At 37.5% G+C, this 27,500-nt stretch overlaps 1 protein-coding gene across 1 annotated transcript in view; it reads right to left on the reverse strand.

Annotated features, from left to right (window-relative positions):
• Positions 1–27,500, reverse strand: part of LOC115212898 — a 54,123-nt gene that overhangs the window by 14,819 nt on the left and 11,804 nt on the right. Inside the window, exon 2 of the mRNA XM_029781697.2 lies at positions 10,185–11,622. Coding sequence (XP_029637557.1) covers positions 10,185–11,622 — 1,438 coding nt within the window. The remainder of the gene's footprint in view (positions 1–10,184; positions 11,623–27,500) is intronic.

A 27,500-nucleotide genomic window follows, 5' to 3' on the forward strand; every position in this document is an offset into this window, starting at 1 on the left:
TGGACACCAGTCATCGAATTTTATTTTGATTTTTGATTTCAAATTTAAATAATGCCTTTAAAATACTTTCTTGCAATAAACCCTAACTTTTAGATGTTTTAGTTACCTAATTCATTGCCAAGATAATTGAAATTCAAGCATTTTTGAAATTAGTTAAAGAGAACAAGATAAATGAAAACTGTAAATCACAAATGATGACATTTGTTCTGCCGCTCAATTTTCAACTTTTACACACAGAATATTTTAGAATCAGTTTAGTTAAAACATGAATAGTTGTTTCATTCCTTGTTGTATGTAGTCTTAGGTGTTGTCAAGAAGCAGATGCGTAGGTGGTATGTGTAGGAGATACACAAGTACTGGTACGGATATGAAGCAAATGAAAAATGAATAAGTTCTGTTGCACGAAATGCAAACATTGTAATATCAAGTTATCATGACTGGTTGTTTATCTTTTCCACCAGCAATAGACAATGTTAAAGTGTCAAAAATAAATTACAGACTGTGCACAAAATAAAGATAACCCACCAGAAACTGAGATATAACTGAAGTGAATGTATACTATACAAAAGTTACCCTTTATAAATGCCCTCTTGAAAAAAAGCGATTCCAGACAATAATTTCAGAAAAATCAGTGTTTAAATGTACACTATATTTATATGAATAATATATAGTCTACTGACTACTTTTCTACATGCTAGGCCACTGGTAGTAAAAAATTTCTAAAATTTTTTCTTACCCTGATATTTATTAATTATTGATAATTTTTGGCAAATTTCCGAAGAAATGCTGGCATTAATTTTATTTGCTGCTGACAAAAAACTGCGCTTGTGTGGTGGATTTGAAAAATTATAATACGTAAGCAGAAATCATATGCTGTATTGCCTTGTATCTATATGTTAATCTTGGCGTGCCTGCTGAAGAAAGCTCCACCTAACAAATTATTTTATTTGCTAATTTAGAGCTCGAAACCATGGTCCAGAAGATAGATGGTAAATGTTTTTATTTTTCATTCCCTTCGATTTTTATCTCTAATAGTGGTTTAGATTTTGGCTACTCCTTCCAGCATGCTAGGTGTCCTATGATGGTCACCTCTTATGTGTTTAAATGTACACTGTATGTGTGTGCATATATATATATATATATATATATATATATATATTTAAATGGATGAATGAATTATCCTTTGTTTACCGTTAACATGGAAAATTCAATAAACAGTTACCATGGTAGCAAAATTCACGCAAGTAACACGGATGAAGGCGATCTATTCAAAGGTAGAAACTCTGGGTTAATGTGCAGTAATTTGTGTATTATAAGTAAATAAAGGCAGTTGAACAAAGATGCTATTAAAATTCTTTTACTTTTGACATGTTTCGAAGACAACATGGTTTTATTCCAAAGGAATAAACGGTGTAAAATGCAATCTTCTCATCAGGAAAGAAAGAGAGCCTATCTCAACAACAAGACATTATAACAATTACGATGACTGCCTAAATAATAAACAGAACGTTATTAAGTATTTTAAAAAAACCGTTAGTAAATTCGACATCAAAGGTAGATAGTAGGAAGAGAAGGGTTAAAGGAATAATAAGTAGAGAACAAATAAAGAAGGATACGTTGGTTGAAAAAATGTTCAAAGACTTAGAAGTAGATTTCTCTATTGTAGTAACGTGCAAGTTAAACTAACTGTTCAAACTATAAAGACTGGCGAAATCACTTGCATGAGTTAAAGGTATGTTGAAGTATTTAAAAAATTATTTGGAAATTATAAAAAGAAACAAATATTAGATTCAGACTGTCCATATTTTAAAACCATGAATTAAAAAAAAAAATTTGTACCAAATTTTTTCTCCAGAAGTTTGTGGCTTCAAGATAACCAGTTTTCATCCTTTTAAAAAATGCAGATTTTGTGAATGAAACAAACAAGATCCTGAATAAGAAATGAATGTTTAATATGACAAATTTTTCAGAATTTTTTACGTCATTTTAAAAGGGGGGCTGGTTTTGTGACTCAAACTAGATCCAAGTACATTCTCCACAATTTGCTACTCATATGAAGTACATATGTATTTCAACAATTTCTATCAAATACACTCTTATTCTTTTACATGTTTCAGTCATTTGACTGTGGCCATGCAGGAGCACCGCCTTTAGTCGAGCAAATTGACCCCAGGACTTATTCTTTGTAAGCCTAGAACTTATTCTATCGGTCTCATTTGCCGAACCACTAAGTTATGGGGACGTAAACACAACAGCATTGGTTGTCAAGCGATATTGTGGGGACAAATACAGACACACAAACATACACACATTACGATGGGCTTCTTTCAGTTTCCGTCTACCAAATCCACTCACAAGGCTTTGGTCGACCCGAGACTATAGTAGAAGACACTTGCCCAAGGTGCCACGCAGTGGGACTGAATCCGGAGCCATGTGGTTTGTAAGCCAGCTACTTACCACACAGCCACACCTATGCCTCTTGAACATAAAAAATCCTCTTCCCAGGTGACAATAATTATGTGAGATTGTTGTACAAGTTCTAGTTGTTTTGTTAAGAGAAATCGGAAAGGTCTGAAATGATTTCATCCGCATTTACCTATATCAAAGAGCACTCTTTCGATACGGCAACACATTGATCTCAAAAGTGTCACATGGTGGAAATAAACGCAATTACCAAACTTTCAATTCATTATTTTGTTTCGTTTTTTTTTTTTGCATTTCAATTTGTACATCTGTACTCCTGATTGTGTACAAGTGCATATGTAAAACGTCCTTTATTTTTAATAATTTTTCCTAGCCCTCATAGTTACTGAGAAAATCGATCAAAACTTTTCTAATGGGATTCCCCCGCCAACATACATAACCTCTCTCTCCTTTTCTCTGTTACTCACTCACACATTCTCTCATTACAAGTGAATAACAAAACTTCAGCTAACTCTCTCACCCATATCACACACCCCATCAAACACACACACACGCACATCAATTCTTCCGCTTCATGCCAACTTCAAAGGAACTTCACTCATACTATTTATCTCTTTCACTTTCACGACAACTTCAAAGGATCCCCTTTCCACCCCTCCAGAGATAAATACAAACCACCTCATGCTGACTGCAAAAATCCCGCACATACACACACACGTCCATTTCATATATCTTCTTTCAATACAATACAATAGCTCTCACCTACATTTTCTTCTCTAAAAAGGTAAATGTCTATTTTTTCTATAAGCGTATAACAATGACTTCTTCCATACTTCTCCACTTTACCTTTTATCTTCACTTTTCTTAAATTGGATACGTCTGCTCTATTAAGTTGCAGAACTTTGACAGTACAGTTAAAAATCATTCCTGCTTTACTTCTTACAATTTCCCTGTAAATTCTTACAGCTTCATTTTTTGGTGATGATTGAAATGTCAAACATTTTCTAACTGTTAAAGTAATTCTTAACGTCAACTTCTTAATGCCTCTTCTGTTTTTTTCCTAGCCCCCATACTTACCGATAAAATTGATTAAAACTTCTTCCCCTCTTTCTTCCCACATTAAAACAACCAGTTGCTCACACAGCTGCCATATACCATTCCACTAGCAACAAGGGGACTCCAGGATGACAGCCAGCAAAAACTTTCTCTATGCTGTCTCGCTTCTTTCACCTCTTTGTGGGGTTAATTATCTTCATCTTTAGTTACAGTTTCTCATTCAAACTACATATTACGCAAATTGTCGGATTAATACAGTAAGGTGTTTTGAGGGAGATTTAGCTGCTATTTCTATCAGGTCTACCTACCATGTGGATGTCTGAAATTCATTTTCATTTCAAAAATTTCACATAATCTTTTCCATAAATCAACTATCGTAAAAATTTTCTACTATGACCTCACATTTTCTATGTATATGTGTGTACCTTAAAAGATGTCATTTGACAGAGGTCCAATAGAATAGTTCTCAGAAACAGACAACGTACAAATTCTTTCTTCACAACTCCGGAAGCTGTTTTCTTAGGGGGGGGGGGGAATTTTCATACAGCTGGAGACTCCAATCGAAACGGGACCCGAAATGATAAGGTTGAGAAACGCTGTTATAGATTATGCCTAAACGAAAATGATCACAGCCACATCATCCAAACAGACCGGGTGAAACCGGGCTTAACTGCTAGTGAAAATATAAACGAAAACAAAAGTATTTTGTCTTCGGATGAATCTGATATCGATATTAGTGATTATTCATCAAATGAGGACGATTTTGAGAACGAAAGCGATAAAAATGAAAGTGATGAAAATGATATTGTAAACATGGCAACATGGTCAAAGCAACACCAATCACTATTCCTGATTTCACAGAAAACACTGGTCCAGAACACAATTTACCTCCTGATGCTCAACCATTGGACTATGTTTTTATTTTTACCAGAAAGTTTTTTGAAAATATTGTGGAGGAAACAAACAAATATGTGCAACGTTTAATTTCTATTTGCGGAAGAAACGATCCACTATGGCAGCCAACTAATACTGCGGAAATGAGAGCGTCTTTTACAATTAATATTGTTTGGTGTTAAACAGCTTCCTCGACTGTGGAAACTATTGGAGTCCTGATGTAAGGTATGGCGATTCATATATTTCAAGTATAATGTCGAAGACGAGGTATTCGAAAATATCTCAGTATTTACATTTAACTGATTCTTCCAATGCCCCCAACAAAAACGACCCAAACTACGATCCCCTGTACAAAGTACGTCCTGTAATCGATTTACTTGTTAATAATTATAAAACTGTGTATCTACCTGGGAAAAATCTCAGTGTAGATGAAGCCATGATAGGCTATAAGGGTAGAGTACATTTTCGGCAGTACATGTCTGCCAAACCTACTAAATGGGTGATCAAGGTATGGGAAGTTTGTGAATCAGAGACGGGATACTGTGTAAACTTTTGATGTTTACACAGGTAAAAAATATAATGGAAACAGACCGCATGGATTGGGACATGATGTTGTATGGTCTCCTACACAACCTTTTCACCATCAGCACCGACACCTCTATTTTGACTTTTTTTTTCCTTCAGTGGCTTTGGCGGAAAATCTTGCCCGTGTAAGTACTTAGATGTGCAGTACTGTTATGGGAAACCGTAAAGGTTTACCCCATGAAATAAAAACAAAATTAAAAAGAGGGGACATTTTACAAATGCAAAAAGAAAATTTATTGGTTACTGCTTTTAAAGACAAAAGACAGATTTTATTTCTGTCTTCTTATGGACAACCTGGTGTTGGCGCTGAGGAGAAACCCCTCTTAAATATATGGGTGGGGTTGATAAATCTGACCAATATCAGGCATATTACCCAGCTGGTCTACCTGGGAAGAAATGGTGGAGGTACATTTTGTGGTTTATAGTTAATTTAACTATAGTAAATGCACACATTGTATACGTAAAAAGCCATCAAAAGACTACGATCACCTGAAATTTCGGGTTGACATCGCACCTCAGTTACGTGAGGGCTTTTCTTCTAGAAAGCACACAACTGGGAGAAAAGCAAAATTAACTGAGGTGGATGTCAACAGAGAAAATATTGACTTTCATCAAGTTGAAAAGATAAATGGAAGGAAAAAAGTTTGCAGACTGTTCGCTGCAAAAAAGAAAAACTGCAAAAGGATATCAGGTCAAGACCTCATATATGTGTTCATTTTGCCAAGTGCCCTTGTATAAAGGGTGCTTTGGACAGTTTCACAACAGAAATATGGCATAAGTGCATATAATTTTGTATATTCCTTTTCATTTTATTATATAATACGTGAAAATGAGAACTACATATTAATTTTCAGTATGTTACACACCTGTATTCACCTTTGTCTTACCTGTTAATGAGATTTTTTTTATTAGATGCATTCTGTTACATAAATGAATTCGTTAAATTGTATAAGAGTGCATAGCCAATGGTATATTGACTAGTAAAAGAGTTTTGTACTTTATTTTCAATGATGACGTTTGAATGAAATATAGAAAAAGAGTAAAATCTTCTACCGATTACACCTGTATTTTAATTAATTCAAATTAATGTACCTCATCTTGAAAAATGTAAAATTGTGGGCGGTTGACGTCTGGGATAATTTTAGCAGCAAACCAAACAGGTAAGATGTATTAAGAATATGAATTTTAGTGTTTATTCATAATGTTATTGTTTTAACACCTGTTAATTAAATTTACCAGCCCATAAAAGTCAAATTTAGTCAGAAAGATCAGCTAAAATTACGTAATTATAAACCACTGGCATATAAGCACCCAATTACAAAGTTTCAAAGCTGTATGTAGAAAATTAACAAAGTTACAAGCAAATATTGTGGACACCCCACTTGAACCTGAATAAATAAAAATTATTGTGAACAGATAAGCATTACATTTAACAAATTAATCTGAACACTAAAGGGTTAAAACAGTATAACTACCCATTATGTAGTCCAGAGGAAATCTTGAAACTAAATGGTGGTAAATTGTTCTCAAGATTAAATCTGTCTGATGTCTACTTGCAGATACAAGTGGAAGACAAATGTTCTAAGCTACTAACAATCAATACACATAAAGGTTTGTGCAAGTTTAACTGACTTCCATTTGGCATATAAGTTGCTCTGGCTAGATTTCAACAAGTGATGGATACGATGCTTGCAGAGTGTGACTTTGTAATGGCCTCAGCATGCCGAGCACGTAAAATGTGTTTGAAAAAATAAGGGATTATGGCTTCACTTTGAGTAAGGAGAGTGTGATTTTTTCTTACCTCAAATTAAATATTTAGGATAAATTATTGATAAAAATGGTTGTTGACCAGATCCGTTGAGGGCAGATGCTATTAGAAAAAAAATGCTCCCTCAAACAAATATATCTACCTTGCAAGCTTTTCTGGGACTCGCAAACTATTACTTATATATCAATTATGCGTAAAGTAAGAGCTCCACTAAATAATCTACTAAAAAAGAGGAATTGGTCTGAAAATGGTCAGAAGTCATTCAACAAAATTAAAAAGGTATTAACATCTGATTTGTCTTTAGTACATTTTGATCTTGCAGTGGAGATTGTAGTAGCTTCAGGTGCCTCTGAATACGGTACCGGAGCAGTAATGCGACTTAAATATAAAGATGGTAACACAAAGGCTGTGGTTTATGCCTCACATTCACAACTACCTGCAGAAAAAAATTACAACCACATTGAAAAAGAGGCTCTAGCAATTATTTTTGCAATTAAAAAAATTTCATAGATTTTTACATGGTAGAAATTTTTGACTACAGACTGTCCATTATCATCTATATGTGGGTCGAAGAAAGGAATCCTTACCCATACTGCTAATAGGTTGCAACACTGGGGTGCTATATTACTAAACTATGACTTGGAGTTTATACCATTTCCCATTGGTCACCCAGGGATTTTGCGAATGAAATCTTTAATGAGAAGTTATGTGTATTAGCCAAGAATGGACTGTAAAATTGAACTAGTGAAAGCATGCAGAGGTTGTACCCAAGCTGCAAAAGTACCTACCACTAAATGGCAACCATGGCCAAAAACAGACATTCCATGGTCCACTGCATGTTGATAATGCAGGTCCACTTAAGAGTTCATATTACCTTGTGGTAGATAGTTTTTCAAAGTGGCCAGAAGTATGGAAGTGCAAAAAGCTGACATCTACAGTAAGTCTTTTTTATACAAATTGTTCACCAGATATGGTATTACTGATACCGTTGTGTCTGATAATGGAACTCAGTTTACTTCAAATGAGTTCAAAAATCTTTGTAAAACGTTCCTTATGTCATCACATATCATGCTGGGTCAAATGGACAAGCAGAGCCTTTTGTTGATATTTTAAAGAGGGCTTTAAAAAAAAGGCGAACAATGACATAATGGATGATTTAGCATTTCAACAATTTCTATGAGTGTACCTATGAATAACACCTAATCTGAATACCCCCATCTGGAATGTCACCTGTGGAATTAACCCTTTCGTTACCAACCCGGCTGAAACCGGCTTTGGCTCTGGGTACAAATGTCTTGTTTTCATAAGTTTTAAATTAAAGTCTTCCACCAAACCTTAGTCACAATTTATGTTCCTAACACCAGCTGAATGATAACTAAGTTATTTTACTAAATTCTTTGTTATATTTTAAATTAATTGAAAGAAACACAGAACATCTCAAAATAAATACAGTAACGAAAGGGTTAATGTTTGCTAGAAAGATTAGATCTGTCTTTAACAAGTTGATACCGAGTAAAAACAGAAAAATGGTGAACAACAAATATACTCCAAAACAGTTCAAGTAGCATGGCAAAGGTTTTTTTAAAATTGTACAGATATGATAAAGAAAGCTGGGGGGGGGGGGGGACGTTGTAATTATTAAACAAATTGAAAAAATGTTATTCCTGGTAAAAGGAAAAAAATTTTGAACATTTTTGAACAGCAGTGCACCAGCATGGCCACAGCTCTGAGCTGAAACTACAGAAAAAAAAATAATAAAAGACATAAACCAACTAAAAAAAAAGATGTATGGAAGAAACAGTCACAAGAGATGAAATCACCATAGAAGTATTGTATGATGTGTTTGAGGCAGCAACACTCAAACAAATTGAAACTACAGGTTCAAGTAACAGAAAAAGGAAAGGAATGAAAATACTGGAATTCAATCCTAAGCATAAGAGATATTAAAACTCTGGACAGAGTTTGATTTTCAAAAAGGAAAGAAGTTATGGAAGGCTCATTCTCAAATGTAGAAGGATCCTGATCACCAACACTGAAAGTGGACTAATATCATCATCATTTAATGTCGGTTTTCCATGCTAGCATGGGTTGGACGGTTCGACCGGGGTCTGGGAAGCCAGGAGGCTGCACCAGGCTCCAGTCTGATCTGGCAGTGTTTCTACAGCTGGATGCCCTTCCTAACGCCAACCACTCTGTGAGTGTAGTGGCTGCTTTTTACATGCCAGGGGAGGCTGGCAGCGGCCACGATCGGTTGGTGCTTTTTACGTGCCACCGGCACAGAAGCCAGTCAAAGTGGCGCTGGCATCGACCACGTACGGATGGTGCTTTTTACGTGCCACCGGCACAGGTATCACAACTACAATTTCCATTTGATATTTATTTTGATAAGAAGTGTCGAGTTGATAGTTGGCAGTCAACAGCATTGATCGTTGGTATTAGATTACTGTGTTCGTTTAAATTCACACCTACATTTGGCATAGTATGTGGTACGTTCTGCATGAACATATTAACTCTGTGAAAGGTTATCCTAGATAACCATATCCAAATATTTATTTAGGTAATACTGTTCCTACACCCTTGTGCACACCCCAACGTTGTCATAACATTAATGGCGATGAGATATTCAAACCCTGTGACATACACTACAACACCAGTCATTGGGTTTGACACCCTTTTATATGCCTTGTTGACACCATTTCTTTAAAAATTAAGGTACAAACTTCTTTTCAAACGTTGAAAAAAACCATGTGGTCTAAACAATTTAACAGTGTTTATACTTGAATAAAGGCGGGAAAGGCTTTATCTCACATTATCTCAAAGTTATGAGAATTCGATAATGTAATTTGTTTATTTTTTAGCGATTTCATAGAGCAGTTGGATACAGCCGGAGTTATTCTGAGCATCTCTGCAACTATCCCTGATGGACCCTTGATGTTCTCCCTGTTCTTAATTGCTTTATCTATCAGACTGCTATCAACTTCAATTGCTGATACATTTATAGGGTCAGCAGAAAGTGACTCTTCCATATCTCATGGGTTCTCTATGTTCAACAGCCTCTCATAATAGCACTTATCCATTTGCCAGTTGAGAGATCTAAGGTATAGCAGGGGCGGCGGATAAGGTGTCTTGCTGTATCATAGATACATGGACACCTCAGTTGGAAAACAAAGGGGAGTGAGTTAGAGAGCAAGACAAAGAAAGTGATAGTGAAAGAGATGATGGCAAAGATGTGTCAGAATATGTCCTTGAGGGACTGTGTCATTCCAGTGATGAGAATAGGTGTGTTGATATAGGGGCTTGGGCTGGGTGAGTGGGCAGGATGAGGTGACTGTAGAAAATGATGGAGAGAAATATAAAACTAGTTTGCAAACTTACAAACTCAAAAATAAAAATTGACACCGTCAATTTATAATATTTATTGCTGAAACAAAAGTCATTTACGCTAAAGTTGACTTACCTTTTACGCTTGTATGGAGATTTAGGCATATCAGCTGTAGGAATTAACTGTTCCCCAGGACGTGACCACAAAATTGGGCCGTCATTACTTTCTCGCCTGTCTTTCATCTTTACTGAAGCTAATTCTCCCCATGGCATTGTAACTCGGAGAAATGGGCTTTCTTCCAGCATGTCTAAAAATTCAGGGAAATAATCTCCAACTTCTTCATGCACAGTGCCAACGAGGCTGAGCTGAAGGAGTGGTCCCGTCCGCACAGTTCCATTTTCGTATGTTTTATATACCATATCGCAATAGGCTGCCATGGATTTGGTTTCAATATCAGATTTTCCCAGCACACCTGTTTTCACAGTTAGATTTGAATAATCAGATGCAAAATACTCCAAAAAATCAGGCATATATGCAGCTGCATTATGGACAATGCCCATGACACAGTTAGAAACCCCCTCTGATTCTTCATCAAAGACAACATGAAAAAATTCTTTTGTGAATTCAAGCATTTGTTCTGAAGACAGCTTATCGAGCTCTTCTTGGTAGGAATGCAGTACCATGGCTCCACCATTGGTGTAATATTCAAAATGCATGTAATCACGGTATTTCAAGACTTCAGTAGGCTCATCACTATTTTCTACGGTAACTGGAGGAGGCTCCGTTTTTAGAGCTTTAATAGTGTGATCAAAATCGGTAGAAAGAGAGATCTTTAGGTCATTCAAGCTGTGCATAGTAGATTTAGGTCTAGTTTCTTTGTTTGTCTGTGTCCCTTTGCTAGACATAGAACGTCGACTGTGACACTCTAGTTTCTGGGCAACTTCAGCCTTTCGGTCAGCATGTAAAGAAGAATGTTCTCTCCGCAATGAGTCTTTATCATGGTGGTTACTAGAAAGTTTTAAGGAGACTTGAACAGATTTGTTCTCCGTTCGCCGCCGAAGATTTACTTGGACACCACAGTTACTAACAATCCTTTTCTTTGGGGGTGGTTTTGCATGGGCCACACATGAAGAATTTCCGTTAACTCGCTTTGAAGCAGCTTCGTCAGTTGTGTCTTTCTTTTTGATGTTTTCTTTTTCAGAGGTATGAATATGTTGCTTGAAGTTGGAGGATTTCTCAAACTGAGACTCACACTTATGGTGGTGGTGATGAGGATGTATGTTATGATGATGATGGTGATGCTGAGAATGATGATGAGAATGATGATGATGATGTTTTCGTTTATCTTTGTCTCCAGATATAAAAGATGGTATTTCCTGATTTCCAGAGACACTACTTTCACTATGACCAGCCTTTGATTTCTTCACGCACATACCGTGTGCCTTTTGAGAACCACCACTACTGCTACTACACGACTCAGTTTTCATTGTTTTAGCTTTTTCTTTCTTTTTGAGATTTACTATTGGTGTCTGTGAACATGATTTAGCATCTTGGATTGGTGATTCATGAAGATCTGTAAAGAGAAGAAGAAAAAAAGTCAACAAAAATACATTGAAAAGAATTATCTAATACTTAACAAATTAACTGCACACTTAATTTTACTCCAAACTTTATTTAAAAAAAAACATTTTTGCTGTTTAGTTCGAGGTCAGCCCTAAATGAACAACCTTATGATCAAACGTGTTATCCAGTGTAATTGTGTAATTTAAGGAAAAAAAATGTAGCTGCTATTTCGTGCAAGTTGAATGACTGCATAAAGGTTCCTTTCTTAGTTCACGTATCTTCCTATATATATATATATATATATATATATATATATAAACGGCAAAATGTCTGTCTCTGTGTGTGCATATCCTTTATACAAATCCACAATTTTTCAGTTAGAGGGCTCGCACTTTCTATGGTCATTCAAAACCGTCCAAGGGTGGTCGTGCACATCTTTACATTTCCCCAGTCACCCCGCAAAACCATTACAAAAATCAATAGAAGTGACTTTTTTGTGAATTTTCTATCCAAAACCCAATCAAAATGGCTGAAACCTGATACACCAATTGAATGCCAGCTAGCTGTATATGATTGGTTGGAGATTTGGACAGTACTCACGTGTATGTGCGCATGCACGCAGCTGTATATGCATGCACTAGCACTATGACCCAGCGTTGCCGGGTCATAGAGCTAGTATGTATATATATAAGATCAGCAACAATTTAGATTCAAATGAATATGGTATTTAATTTAGATGCACCAGAATTTTGTATGGTGTTCCCCATAAAAATTTGTGGGGTGATTATAATCAAGAATAAGCAACAATATATATATACACACACACACAACAAAAAAAAGAAAAAAATACAATGAAATTATATTCTATGTTATAGAATTATCACAAAATAGATTACATATTCACATAAAATATTAAATGTAGAAAAGTTGAATCAAAAATATCTTTAAAAAAGGTACTTTCAAAATATATAAATAGTAACAAATATTTAAAACAGTTAAAATAAACTAAATGCTATTCATTGTAAAGAAGTATTGTGTTGGTATTTTTTTTTTAATATATAGTAGAATCTTGCAGTTATGAGTGCACCATTGTTGAGTAATTTGCTGCACGAGCAAGGCTTGTGTGAATTTTTATCTCGAGGTATGAGCAGAAATCTGCAGTGTGAGTGAGTTTCATATAAGCGACCACTAGTCAGAGCTGATCTTGCACACACACTTCCAACAAGCGCAGTCTCTGCTCGCTCAGTTCATGTGGTTATCTTGTTGTAGCAGCATCCCAGAGATTTTTAAAAGTTTTGTGCGAATTTGCTATTACTTTATAATAATCAGTTGTGTTAGCCATGGGTCCTAAGAAGATTAGTGCAAAGGAGTGTTCAGAAGAAAAAGCGGATTCGGTGGCATGTAAAAAGCACCATCCGAATGTGGCCGATGCCAGCGCCGCCTTGATTGGCTTCCATGCCGGTGGCACGTAAAAAGCACCAACCGATCATGGCTGTTGCCAGTGGCACGTAAAGAGCACCCACTACACTCATGGAGTGGTTGGCGTTAGGAAGGGCATCCAGCTGTAGAAACTCTGCCAGATCAGACTGGAGCCTGGTGCAGCCTTCTGGCTTCCCAGACCCTGGTCGAACCGTCCAACCCATGCTAGCATGGAAAACGGACGTTAAACGATGATGATGATATAATTGAAGAAAGAAATCATTGATAAACACAAGAAAGGAGTGTGTGTGTGTGTGTGTGTGTGTGTAGTGGACATAGCACATCAACGATCTGTACCATGCAGAAGGAAAAGGATGAGATCAAGGCTGTTACAATAGCAAAGGTTGTCTCCAGGCTCTCTAAGCAATGTACATCTGTCCACAAAGAGATGGACAAATTGCTTCTCCTGTGAATCAACAAGAAGCAACTTGCAGGGGATTATGATTACAGAGACAATCATCTGCGAGAAAGCCCGAGTGCTCTACCAGTATTTCCTAAAGCAGAACCCTGGAACATCGACAGAGGAGACATTAGCAGATGCATTTGAAACAAGTCATGGCTAGTTTGATAATTTCAAGAGGACTGGTGTTCACAGTGTCATCAGGTATGGAGAGGCAGCGAGTTCTGACACGAAGGCAGGTGAGGATTTCGTGCGTGAATTCCATCAGCTCATCGCAACCAAGGGGTTCTTCGTACAACAGGTATTCAGCTGTGATGAAACTGGCTTTTTCTGGAAAAAAAAAAAAGGCCCAGAAAAACCTCCATAAATGCCGAGAAGAAAATACCAGGCTACAAACCTATGAAAGATAGGCTAACACTTGTACTTTGTGCCAATGCGAGTGGAGACTTGAGATTAAGCCACTCCTTATCTACCATTCCAAAAACCCACGAGCATTCAAGTTACAGATCATGTGGAGGACAAACATTAACCCTTTAGTGTTCAAGCCAGCTGTATCCGGCCAAAATGTTCAAGCTGGCCGTATCCAACTGCTCTATGAAATTGCTAAAAAGATAAACAAATCACATTATCGAATTCTCATAACTTTGAGATAATGTGAGATAAAGCCTTTCCCGCCTTTATTCAAGTATAAACACTGTGAAATTGTTTAGACCACATGGTTTTTTTTCAACGTTTGAAGAGAAGTCTGTACCTTAGTTTTTAAAGAAATGGTGTCAGCAAGTAGTGATTCTGACTTTGAAGGTTTTACTCTTGACGATATAGAAAATATAAACGAAAACAAAAGTATTTTGTCTTCAGATGAATCTGATATCGATATTAGTGATTATTCAAACGAGGAAGATTTTGAGAAGTGATAAAAATGATATTGTAACCATGGCAACATGGTCAAAGATTACAACACCAATCACTATTCCTGACTTCACAGAAAACACTGGTCCACAACACAATTTACCTCCTGATGCTCAACCATTGGACTATTTTTGTTTTTACCAGAAAGTTGTTTTGAAAATGTTGTGGGGGAAACAAACAAATATGCACAACGTTTAATTTCTGTTCGTGGAAGAAACGATCCACTATGGCAGCCAACTTATACTGCGGAAATGAGAGCGTTTTCCACAATTAATATTATGTTTGGTGTTAAACAGATATATTGGAGAAAAGAACAGAACATTTAACATCTAAGTCTTTCTCAAAACTTGAATCAAAATGAGCAAGAGCTTTTCTTTACTCTTTTCTATTAAATTATGACCTAAAACTGCACCTGACACAGTTGCAGCACATCATCAATATTGCACTTTATCTCAAAAGTCCAAAAACTTAACTCTCACACGAAGCTGTGTACAAAAATATATTTCTTTACTACCCACAAGGGGCTAAACACAGAGGGGACAAACAAACGGATTAAGTCGATTACATAGACCCCAGTGCATAACTGGTACTTAATTTATCGACCCCCGAAAGGATGAAAGGCAAAGTCAACCTCGGCGGAATTTGAACTCGGAACGTAATGACAGACGAAATACGGCTACGCATTTCACCCGGTGTGCTAACGTTTCTGCCAGCTTGCCACCTGTGTATAAAAATATATGACAAGAATGGCAAGATTACTGCAGAGTGTCTTTATTGCTATAGAGTATATCTCCTGAACCGTTAGATGAAAACTAAATCTTCAGTAATGCCAAAATATTTTATCTTTTTATTTGTTTCAATCAAATGAATCGACCCCAGCACTTACATATTTAAGCCTAGTACTTGTACTATCAGCCTCTTTTCACCAAACCATTAAGTTACAGAGACATAAACACACCAACACTGGCTGCCAAGCAGTGGAACAAATAAACACAAAGACACACATAGTTATACACACACACACATACACTGAACCGCAAAAGAAACGCGAGACGTGTGTGACTGTGAAATATGCTTTAATTTCATCAAAGTGCATCCAAGAAATTGGATGCACTTTGACCACAGTCTTTGGATTGTTGTCATGTATTCTGGTAGTTGGTGGATCCAGCATACCGAGATTGTAGGGCGTGACATGATCAAGACCATGTATGCCCTCCCTGGTTATTCAAAATGGCAATACATATTTCTTTACTACCCGCAATGGGCTAAACACAGAGAGGACAAACAAAGACAAACGGATTATATCGACCCCAGTGCGTAACTGGTACTTGTTGTTGGCCTTGGGACCACCTGGTTCAGCTGTCTCTGGATTTTACCCCACAGGTGTTCAATTGGGTTCAAATCTGGGCTGAGAGCCGGCCATGGCATGGTTCTGATGTTGTGCCGATGCAGGAAGTTCATGGTGACCTTGGCTATGTGTGTGTGTGTGGGGGGGAGCATTGTCCTGCTGGAAGACATGGCTATGGTGATGTGTGAAGAAGGGCACAATGTGAGGTCTTAGGATCTGGTCAATGTAGCACTGTGCTGTGATGCCATTCCCTCTGCCTGCACCAACATTTTGTAACATATGGGGCCCAATTCTCTGATCCAGGCCTATAGCACCCCAACCCATGATGCTTTGATCACCCCATGCATCTATCTCCTTGACACATGTGTCTCTGTAGCATTCACCCCTCCTATGCCATGCCTTCACTCTGCCATCCAAAGTGGAAACGCAGTACCGGCTCTTGTCAAAGGAGACTATCAACCTGCACTGTTGATGTTGCCTATGTCAGTGCTGTGTAGCCCACTGTAGTTGTGCCTGATGGTGGTGGGTGGTGAGGATGCCCTCGAGCAGGACTATAGCAACACAGGTTGTTGGCAGCCAGTCAATGTCATACCATGTCGTTGCTGTCACACTGGCCGGTCTGAAGTGATCATGGAGGTATTGCAGGTGAATGAAGCAGGCCTGTCTGGGCGTGGTCACCTGGGGCCGCTCTCTGCAGTACTGTTGCAAGTGATTGATGGTGCTGATATGGACATTGTAAGCTTTTGCAACAACCAGGGCACGCTCCCCTGCTTGCAATTGGCCAATAGCTTGTTCTCTCTGCGCTAGTGACAATCGGGCCATACATGATGCGTCCAAATTATGAATGCCAGGAATGCAGTTCAACTTGATTTTTATACCTATAACCTGCATGAGATGCATGTGCATTTCTGTTTTCATGACAATTATTTGTGACTGCCACCCACAGCATTCGATGCAACTGCATTTTGGTGTCTTGTTTCAGGGAAAGTTGAAAGGTTACCCGCAATTTGGGTCCCAGCCATAAAACAGCATGTCTTGGAATATTTACCCTTACATCCTTATAAAATTGACACTTGAAAAAGTTGTGTTTCTTTTGTTAACCAACAGAGGTAGGCGCTCTCTGAACTTTTCCCAGCCTATTTTTATTCCAGCAGCTATGCTCTCGAAGCATCCACCTCTACTAACTTGGTCAACCAGATAACAAAAGCTATCAACTACTTCTAGTTTTCTTTAATAAAGAATATTTTTGAAAAAGCCACAACATAGTTAAAGCTTTTAACTAAAAAAAAAATTTCCATATAAACAAGTGATTATTATTTTGTTTTAAATCTGACAAATAAACATCGATTAAAAAAGTATAATTATCATTAGTCCTCACAAAATGATTGGGCAAATCAATTTTGTACAAGGAAGAAGACCAAGTCTATCTCTTTAAGAATAGCTATACTTTTCCTTTATCTAGAGTTAAGATTTCTTTTCTTTATTTTTTCTACAAATTTAAAATAATAGTTCCTTTATTATTTTTAAAATTTGTAAAAATGTTTGTCTTCCTTGATGTAGAAACATCAGATTTGAAACAGTTGAAATAAATCATGTCCAAAGTGAAAAGGTATCAGCGGATTTAGATGGTAAAATTACCATTTTAACCTTTTTTTTTTTCATTTTCCCAAGCTCAGTAAAATAGAACAGATCTACAACATAGAATATTTTCACAAAGTTCTGATCAGTCACCTAACCGTAATTTAAGAGAAACCTATTTTTCAGGTGGGCAGACATGAAAGTATGGACAGGCCTAGTTGATTGCGTCCCCAAAGTCCATCCCCTCCTCACCGTGGCAGGGACGCTGGCAACGGGTAGTGTCAGAGCTATGCTGTCAGGAACTTCGGTTCCTGGTAGGGGGCCACCCAAGGCGGATTGGTCTGACACCGAGTGGTATTAGGGCCACAACCCGGCAGAAGGGGTTCTGGTGAAAATCCTTGGAGTGTCTGTTTCGGCAACCGGCGGCTCCTCGGTCATTCTGTCCCTGCATCTGTGGACAATCTGCGGCAAACAGGATGTCTCTACATGCGGGATTGTTGGGGACCGCTTGTGAAATCCATATTCCCACGAAACTTCTTCCATGAACTCTCAATGGTGAATACTAGTTGATAGAGTAGAGTTCAACCAGAGCAGCAGTCAGTAATTTGTATCTCGTTAAGGTCAAGATACTTAACTCTAAACGATCCAGTTCGCTTAGCTGAAAATAGATCCTTCAAGAGAGGAAAAACCTTCCACTGTATAATAGCAGTGTCATAATAAAATTAATGAGTTTCGATAGCATGTCATGCCGAATTGCACTCATGTGGCAATAACATGGAGAGCTGGGCTCTCAAAATGATTCCACAATGATCTGCAAAACCATAGTATTTGTCAGACTAGTATAAATATAGGTATCTCTGTAGCCTAGAAAAATAAAAATAAATGAATAGGATAGCATCGAAGCCCAGTGAAATGAGCAGTAAAAGCTTTTATACAACAGTAAAAGATTTAATTTTCTTGATCGGGTTAAGATCCATGCAAAGAATTTCAAGACTGCTCAAAATTCTTTGCACAGACATTATAACCTGACTGTGAGAAAAAAAAATCTGTGCCTATGGTGGAATCGTAACTGTTGTTATTACTGTTATTTAGATATTTGTCAGGATGAACAATGGGAACAATGCCACCTTTATTATATCAATGGGGGAGATGGAGGCTTCTCTCAGAAAGCTTTTTGTGATGCTAGTTGCATAATTTCCAAGTTATAGAGACCACTGGAACACCGATTCAATTCTGAGAAAGAGAATTCAGGCGAGGAGTCAATATCTTGTAAATATATCTGAAAATGCTGACATGTAATCAATCAACTTACTTGTATTCAACTAATTGGGCAGGTAAAAGTGACCTAAGAACAAGTAAAAACCAACAATAAGTGAAAAGCACATTTACAATGTAAAATCAAATTCGATGACTGGCGTCCATGCTAGCGGGGTGCAAAGAGCACCATACAAGTGTGATCATTGACAGAGCAGCTAACTGGCTTCCGTGCCAGTGGCACTTAAAAGGCACCATTTGAGTGTGATCGTTACCAGCATCGCACTACTGGCACTCGAGTCCCGTGCTAGTAGAATATTAAGAGCACCATCCGAGCGTGATTGTTGACAGAGCAGCTATCTGGCCTCCAGCCAGTGGCATGTAAGAAACACCATTCGAGCGTGATCATTACTGGCATCGCCTTACTGGCCCCGTGCCGGTGGCACACAAAAAGCACCCACTACACTCTCGGAGTGGTTGGCGTTAGGAAGGGCATCCAGCTGTAGAAACTGCCAGATAAAGATTGAAGCCTGGTGCAGCCATCTGGTTCGCCAGCCCTCAGTCAAAATCGTCCAACCCATGCTAGCATGGAAAGCGGACGTTAGACGATGATGATGATGACTAATGATCATTACATCATATCAGCAAATTTCATCCAAGTCAGTTGAATCTATAGCAACATATTGAATGCCAAGAATTTAATAGAGCTGATAAACCAGGCATGTAGAAATTAGTACACAAAACCTTCACTTTACGGTACTTCTGAGTCCTGCATTTTTAATTGGACTAATCATATTCAGTGTCATAAATAGCATGATTTGTGCTTGCATCCAAAGTTTGTCCTCTTAAGATGTTTCACTGCTCGTGATTAACTGTTGCCATCTTGTCCGCTTTTATTGTAGATCATACTGTGAAGTATGCTGTACTGAATGCTAAATAAAACCAATCATTAAAGTCAAACCTGTCTTTTTGTAAATTGTCTTATTTCAATTGATTTAACATTCAAAATAAAGTGATTTCTTCGACTGGAACGCTTTGATGCTAACCCTGATTCTCCCGATGCTGCAAAGAACTGGAACCACTGGCACTGAACTCTCAACAATTTCTTATCCTCCACTGAAGATCAAAATCCTGATAAAAACTCCACTTGATGATAAATTTTGTGGCTCTGTCAGCATACAAATATATTATACAATGTTCTGATTATGAAACTGCTATTGAAACTCTTGAAAATTTCTCTGTTAAACCAAGAAATGAAATATTCGCTAGGCATATTCTTGCCACTACAAAACAAGATCTGGGTCAAACCGTAGACCAGATTTTACAAAAACTTAAAGGATTTGCCAAAGAATGCAACTTTAAAGCTGTTACTGCAGAAAAAAAAATCACGAAGACACCATTTGAGATGCTTTCATCAGTAGTTTAAACTCAAATCATATCAGACAGAGACTGTTGGAAAATAAAACTCTTGACCTCCAAAGGGCTTTTGACTTAGCTCCATCTCTTCAAATGGCCGAAAAGCAATCCCTTATTTACACAACCCATACTCCCTGTGGTAGTATCTTTGACTAAGAATCCTGAATCTGAAGAGACGTCATCTATGACAGCAGCAGTGAACACTTCAAAATGTTTCTTTTGTGGTTACTTTCGCTCTCCTAGGCCAAAATGTCCTGAACAGAATGACAACTGCAAAAGATGTGGTAAAAAACAACATTTCTTAAAGGTTTGCCAATCTAAGCCTAATTCTATGCAATCTGAATTTGTATCTACCATGGATCCTCAATTATCACTGCAGCTGCACTTACTAGCTTGTCTAAAGCTATCATCAATATTTCCATCAATGACGCCTCTGTCAAAGCTCGTCTACACTGGAAATTTTCAGAGCTACATCTGCTCTGATCTTGCCAAATCCCTGGAACTAAACACTTATCCCTCAGGGAGAAAGATTTCCATGGCTTCCACAAAACTTTAAAGTGTAACAAAAGGACATTGTCTTGTGCATCTCTGCTACCAAGGTCAAGTGTATGACAATGTAAAACTTTTCTTGTTACTCTCACTGTGTTCAGATGTTATACTGGGACATGATTTCTTGGACCAGTATGAAGGACTTCAGATTTCTTTCATAGGAGAAAAGCCTACTTTTTCTGTGCATGGAATAGCAGCAGCAAAGGTTGAAGCACCGTCTTATTTCACAAATTGTCCCTGGATTGCAAACCAATTGCAACAGTCTCGCATTGACTCCTAAATACGAAAACTGTTACGTGATGACATCACTAAGCCTTCAAACTCTCCCAGGAGAACTCAGCTTTTGGTAACAACAAATGAAAAACACAAGAAAAAACTCGTTGATTACAGTCAGACCATGAACCACTTCACTCAGCTCAATGCTTATCCATTGCCGAGAATCGATGAGATGGTTGAGATTAAAGCAAGATACGAAATGTACAATACATTAGATCTTCACAGCACCTATCATCAGATACCAATTAAGGAAAAAGAGAGACATTTTACAGCTTTCGAAGCCAGAGGCAACTTGTACCATTTTAAGCATATTCCTTTCGGGGTCACCAATGGAATTGCCTTTTTTGAATGCATCAAGACAATATGATTAGAGAAGAGAAGATCAAGAATACTTTTGCACATTTGGATAATATTACCATCAGTGGAGAGAATGAAGAAGACCATGACAAAAATCTCGCCCACTTCCTTGACTGTGCTAAGAAGTATAACATAATCTTCAGTGAAAAGAGCTTTATCAGTGCAAAGGAAATCAAGTTACTAGGATCTCAAGGATCAAAGGTCAAACATCAAACCTGATCCCGAGAGATTGCAACTGTTGAAGGAACTTGCCGACCCACATGACTCCAAATCTCAAAAAAGGGTCATTGGTATCATCATGAATTTTGCATTTTTCTGATAAAATTCATCCTCTGATAATAAATAAAACATTCCTCTTACAAGCAAAAATGAAAAATGCCTTTGAGTATCTGAAAGCAGAAATTGCAAAAGCAATTGTTGTGACTACTAACCCAACACTATCCCTAGTGGTTGAGACGACAGATGCCTCAGACATAGCTATCGCAGAAACTCTTAATCAATGTGGAAAACCGTTCCCTTTTTCTCAAGATCACTGAGTCCAAGTGAAAGGAATCAGTTGAAAGTAGAAGCATTTCAAATTAATCACAGACCAAAAGGGTATTACTTTCATGCTTGACAATGCCCAGATGAGCAAAATCAAGAATGATAAAATACAGCACTAGCAGAAAAGTTAGTGCGCCGGGCAAAATGTGTAGCCGTATTTTGTCTGCCGTTACGTTCTGAGTTCAAATTCCGCCAAGGTTGACTTTGCCTTTCATCCTTTCGGGGTCGATAAATCAAGTACCAGTTACACACTGGGGTTGAAGTAATCGACTTAATCCATTTGTCTGTCCTTGTTTGTCCCCTCTGTGTTTAGCCCCTTGTGGGTAGTAAAGAAATAGCTAAAATACAGCACTGGTATATTGAATTGTCTTGCTACAGTTACGCTGTTGTCTACAGGCCTGGAACTGAAAATCTTGCAGCTGATGCACTATCTCATGCTTTCTGTTATGTTTCTACCCTGGGTAGTTCTGACAGACTTTAAGAAATCCATTCCTCTTTGTTATCCAGGAATCTCTAGAATGTTCCACTTTGTAAAATCTAAAAACTTATCCTTCTCCATCAAAGAAGTGAAGACTGCAAACTGTAATGTCAGCTGTGAACTCAAATCTTCTTTCTTCCAACATTCTGACTCATTCGATTAAAGCAACACAACCTTTTGAGAGACTCAGTGCTGACTTTAAAGGGCTTTGCCTTCTAATTCCGACAACAAGTATCTTCTTACAGCCATTGATGAATGCTCTCGCTTCCCTTGTCCTGACATGAGTGTGTCAACTATCAAAAAATGTTTGAACTGAAAGAGTTTTTACACAGCAAGGGAATTACGAGTAGAACTAAGGCATTTAATCCCAGAGGAGATGGTCAAGATGAACGTCTCTGTGGAAAACTGTGACACTGGCTCTGAAGACAAAAGGATTGACAATCACTCGGTGGGAACCGGTTCGGCAAGATTCTCTGCATGCAGTCAGGTCTTTCCTGTGTACAGCAACCAATGAAATGCTTCGTGAAAGACTTCTCTGATATAACCGTAAATCTACAACTGGTACAACTCTTCCCAGTTGCGATCTATCACCAGGTCCTTGTTCTGATGAGACAAAATGTGAGAACCTCCAAATATGAACCGCTGGTCAATGAAGTGGAGTTACTGAACTGCAATCCACTCTATGGGATGGGAGAGAAACTATTGTGTCTCTAAGTCAGCTGGCTCCACCCAAAAGAAAGGACACAGCAGATTTTCATGCTCAAGAGTCAGACCCTATCTTGCACCAGCCCCTGGACCAGTCGCACCTGCTGAAAGACACGAGTACCCCTCAAGTAAGGCTTACTAACACTTGTGAACAATATGAACATTCTCCTCTTGTGGAAAGGAGCAGTTGATCAAACCCAAGACATATGTGCGCTACCTGATGAAGCATAAGATGTGAAGTCTTCTGCTGACTATAATACTAATCAAAATGAATCCCTTAACTCCAATACTAACCCTAATCTTTCCACTAATTCGCCATCACACCATCACTGCACTTCCTTTATCCAGAACCAGACCTTACAACTTGCATAATAGAGAAGCCTAGACCCTAAATAGTCACACTGTTCGGTAGATTGAGAAACCTTAACACCCCTGAACAAACAACAAAACTGTTCAAACAAACACGTGTTGTAAAATGTTTCTTCTTCCTTTTATGTACGATCTGTTCTCTTCCTTATAGAAAGGGTGGATGTTATAAATAGCATGATTTGTTTGTATCTAAAGTTTGTCCTCATTAGATGTTTCAGTGCTCATGATTAACACTTGCCATCTTGTCTGCTTTTATAGTACATACTGTGAAGTATGCTGTACTGAATGCTAAATAAAAACCAATCATAAAGTCACACCTGTCTTTTTGTAAATTGTCTTATTTCAATCTATTTAACATTCAAAATAAAGTGATTTCTTCGACTGGAACGCTTTGATGCTAACCCTAATTTTCATAAGGTCCTGCCCGTCTTTTGTAAATTGTCTTACTTCAGACAGCAAATGTTGAATAATTAGGTTGTCTTTCAGCATCATAACCTGTTAGCTTTGGTTATACTCTTATGGCTTTTTAAAAAATATTTAATAAAAGTTACAAACAATTAGACACAAGATGAAATTTACAAAATATAAAGAGATGATTTTTACCAAAAGGCTATGGAGATAAAAGAATATAAAAATAAACTATAAAAAATAGTACAAAAAAAAGAAAAAAGAAAAGCAAGAATATTTTAGTTAACCATTTTAAGTATGTAAAATACATTAAGGTTTAAAAGTAAAAGAAAGAAGAATGCCTAAAACAAGTTTTTATTTTAAATAAAAATACACAACCCTTCGTTTCCCCGAATATAAACATTAAGATAACATGAAAGACTACATTAAAAGAAATTTTTAAAATTACATTTGTAAATGACTGGAAACTTTAGTTGTACGAAATTTATACAAGAAATATTGTCTCCATAAGAGAGGGGTTAAATCAAAAATACAAATCCCAAATTTACTAACATTTTGTTCTAAGAAGTACAACGGCTACTTAATTCTCCTTTAGAGAAAAAAAAGCACTTAAATCTAAATTTACTAATTTCTGTGTAGAAAAAGTGAAATCGGTATCTGTAGAAATGGAATTTTTAATGATTTATATTGAAATTTACATTTAGCTGATGTTGGAGATGGTAGATTTTTACTCACTCCAGTAATACAATTAATTGCATGTGACACTTGACTTAACCTTGTCACAAATAAATTGCACTGCAATGCTAGAAATCTTAAAACTGAAAGAAGCTTTTTTAATATATACTAGCACTATGACCCAGCAACACTGGGTCATACAGCTGAGTGCGTGCGCATATACACACGAGTACTGTCCAAATCTCCAACCAATCACATACAGCTAGCCAGCATTCAATTGGCGTATCAAGTTTCGGGCATTTTGATTGGGTTTTGGATAGAAAATTCACAAAAAAGTCACTTCTATTGATTTTTTTAATGGCTTTGCGGGGTGACTGGGGAAATGTAAAGATGTGCACGATCACCCTTGGACGGTCTTGAATGACCATAGAAAGTGCAAGCCCTCTAACTGAAAAATTGCGGATTTATATAAAAGACATGCACACAGACATTTTGCCGTTTATATATATAGAGATTAGAACACCATTCAGAGAGATATGTCCACTGACAACACAAAAAAAAGTTGTAAGAGTATAAATCATAGTAAGGCTTGATTATTAAAACTGGTGTTGACTGAAAATCATACCACTTAAGGGGTGGGGGCTGCTTAGAATAGTACATATGAAAATACAAAATTGCTATATTCCATCAAAAAAAAAAAAAGACAAGATTTAGAAAAGGTTAGAAGCTGATAGCAGAAGCCCTTCGAGGCAATGGGTTGATAAATAAAGCTCCCCACACCAGCAAAAAAAGCCATAAAGACATAACTGCAATATGTTGATGTAGAAATTTGAAGGGGGGAGGGGGTCATTTTATAATAATCAGATAAAACAAATATCTCAACTTCGACTATGACATTATAACAAACTTCTTTTCAAGAGGAAAGGCAGTACCCAGGGTTAAAATAGTTGAATAGGAGGTACCATCTCGATGGGATTAGTATAGCTAATTGAGGCAAGTTGTTAATTATTGGAGAGAAAAGAATAGAGATAGGAAAAGGGTTCCAGCAGGGTGCAATTCTGAAAGGTAGTTTGGGTCCAAGTGTCAAATAGTAATTTTCTATTCCTTTCATCACATCACATTACATGGAAGGAGTGTGACAGAAGCTATTGTAGAAGTTGAGAGAAAATAGAGAAGACAAACAGAATGCTAGACAAGTCTTGGTACAGAAACCTGCCTGTCAGAAGTGTTATGATTGTGTGTGTGTATATATATATATATATCATCATCGTTTAATGTCCACTTTCCATGCTAACATGAGTTGGACGATTTGATGAGGTCTGGCAAACCAGACTCGAATCTGATCCGGCAGAGTTTCTACAGCTGGATGCCCTTCCTAACGCCAACCACTCTGAGAGTGTAGTGGGTGTCTTTACGTGCCACTGGCACTGGCGACAACCTCGCTCGAATGTTTCACCAGCACAAGTGCTAGCAAGGCGATGTGGTAACTATCACGCTCGAATGGTGTGTTTAACGTGCCATCAGCACAAAGGCCAGCTTGTTGCTCTGGTAATGATCTCACTCATATGGTACTCTTAGCACTTCACTAGCAACGGATGCCAGTCACCGAGTTTGATTCCGACTTCGATTTCACTTGCCTCAACTGGTCGTCGCAAGCAGAATTTAGTGTCCAATGAAGGAAAGGCACGCATAAGTGGACTGGTTACACCCCTGGCATAGGCCACAAGGTTATGGTCTCACTTGCGCTTGCCGAGTCTTCTCAAGCACAGCATATTTCCAGAGGTCCCGGTCACTAGTCATTGCCTCGGTGAAGCCCAATGTTTGAAGGTCATGCTTCACCACCTCATCCCAGGTCTTCCTGGGTCTACCTTTCCCACAGGTTCTCTCAACTGCTAATATATATATATATATATATACATATATGTCGAGGAAGACAGAGATAAGTGGAGTATTGTCCTACTCTGTATAGTTATTACTTACAGGTACGGAAAAACAAATAAAGCCTAACAGAAGATCTGATTACAGAAAAATATAACAACAAAAACTCGATTACATGCAGTTTCTACTCAAGTGCAATCATTTGTCCCAACTCCAAGGAAACAAAGGATTTTGCAATTACTAATTTGGTAAGTAAGAGTATCAGAATTAACAGAGAGCCTTTATTTTATTATTTTAATCATAAAACAGCCTTAGTATTGGTATAAAATGTCAACAATGCTTTACTCTTTAGTACATTTGGCAACAGAAAAACCACCACCATAGCTGCCACAATATTTTTCTTTGACACCTTTCATGTGAAAGAGAGAAAAATATACAAGTAGTAACATATTGTGATAATAGAATAGTTGTAAAAAAATTCAAACTATAATGCTTCAAGTAAAAAGTGAATAAATGACAAGCAGAAGAATTTTTAAAAAAGAAATTTTAGTTTTCACTTGAAATTTTCAGTATAAATAAAATCTAAAGATAAAATCCACTGAACATAAAAGACAAATGCTTTTAGTTTTTATTTTCAGCTGAGTTGGTGTGTGCACACACTGATCTCTCATTATTAGATTACTGCTTCTTTTCTTATAATTAAGTGGTAAGGATTGTGACACTAGCAAAAAAAGATGTGGTTGTGTGATAAGAAGTTTGCCTCTCAACAAAATGGTACTGCGTTCAGTCCCATTGCATGGCACCTTGGGCGAGTGTCTTCCACTGTAGCCTTGGACCAATCAATCAAGAGTCACACCAGATTCCAAAACACAAACATTATATATATATATAAATGAAAGAATGGAGTCGAACGAAGATGTTAACAAGATTCCTTTACTCTCGACACATGTTTCGAAGACAGCATATTTTCATTCCGAAGGAATAAAGGGTGCATTATGCAATCTTCTCATCAGGAAAGAAAAGGAGCCTCTCTCAACAACAAGACAAAAATTTCGATGATTGCCTACATGGTAACCAAAGTGATAATGAGTGTTTTTTTTAAAAAATCCGTTATAAGCATTGACGTCAAAAATGGATAGTAGGAGACAGTATGTTTGCTGTATGTATGGAAATGTGTGGGTGTGTGCTTCTTCGACTCCATTCTTTCATTTATTCATATACAACACACAAATTTCTACACATGAACCCGGAGTTTCTACCCTTGAC

The sequence above is a fragment of the Octopus sinensis genome, linkage group LG6 (genome assembly GCF_006345805.1).
Source record: "Octopus sinensis linkage group LG6, ASM634580v1, whole genome shotgun sequence".
NCBI classification, from domain to species: domain Eukaryota; kingdom Metazoa; phylum Mollusca; class Cephalopoda; order Octopoda; family Octopodidae; genus Octopus; species Octopus sinensis.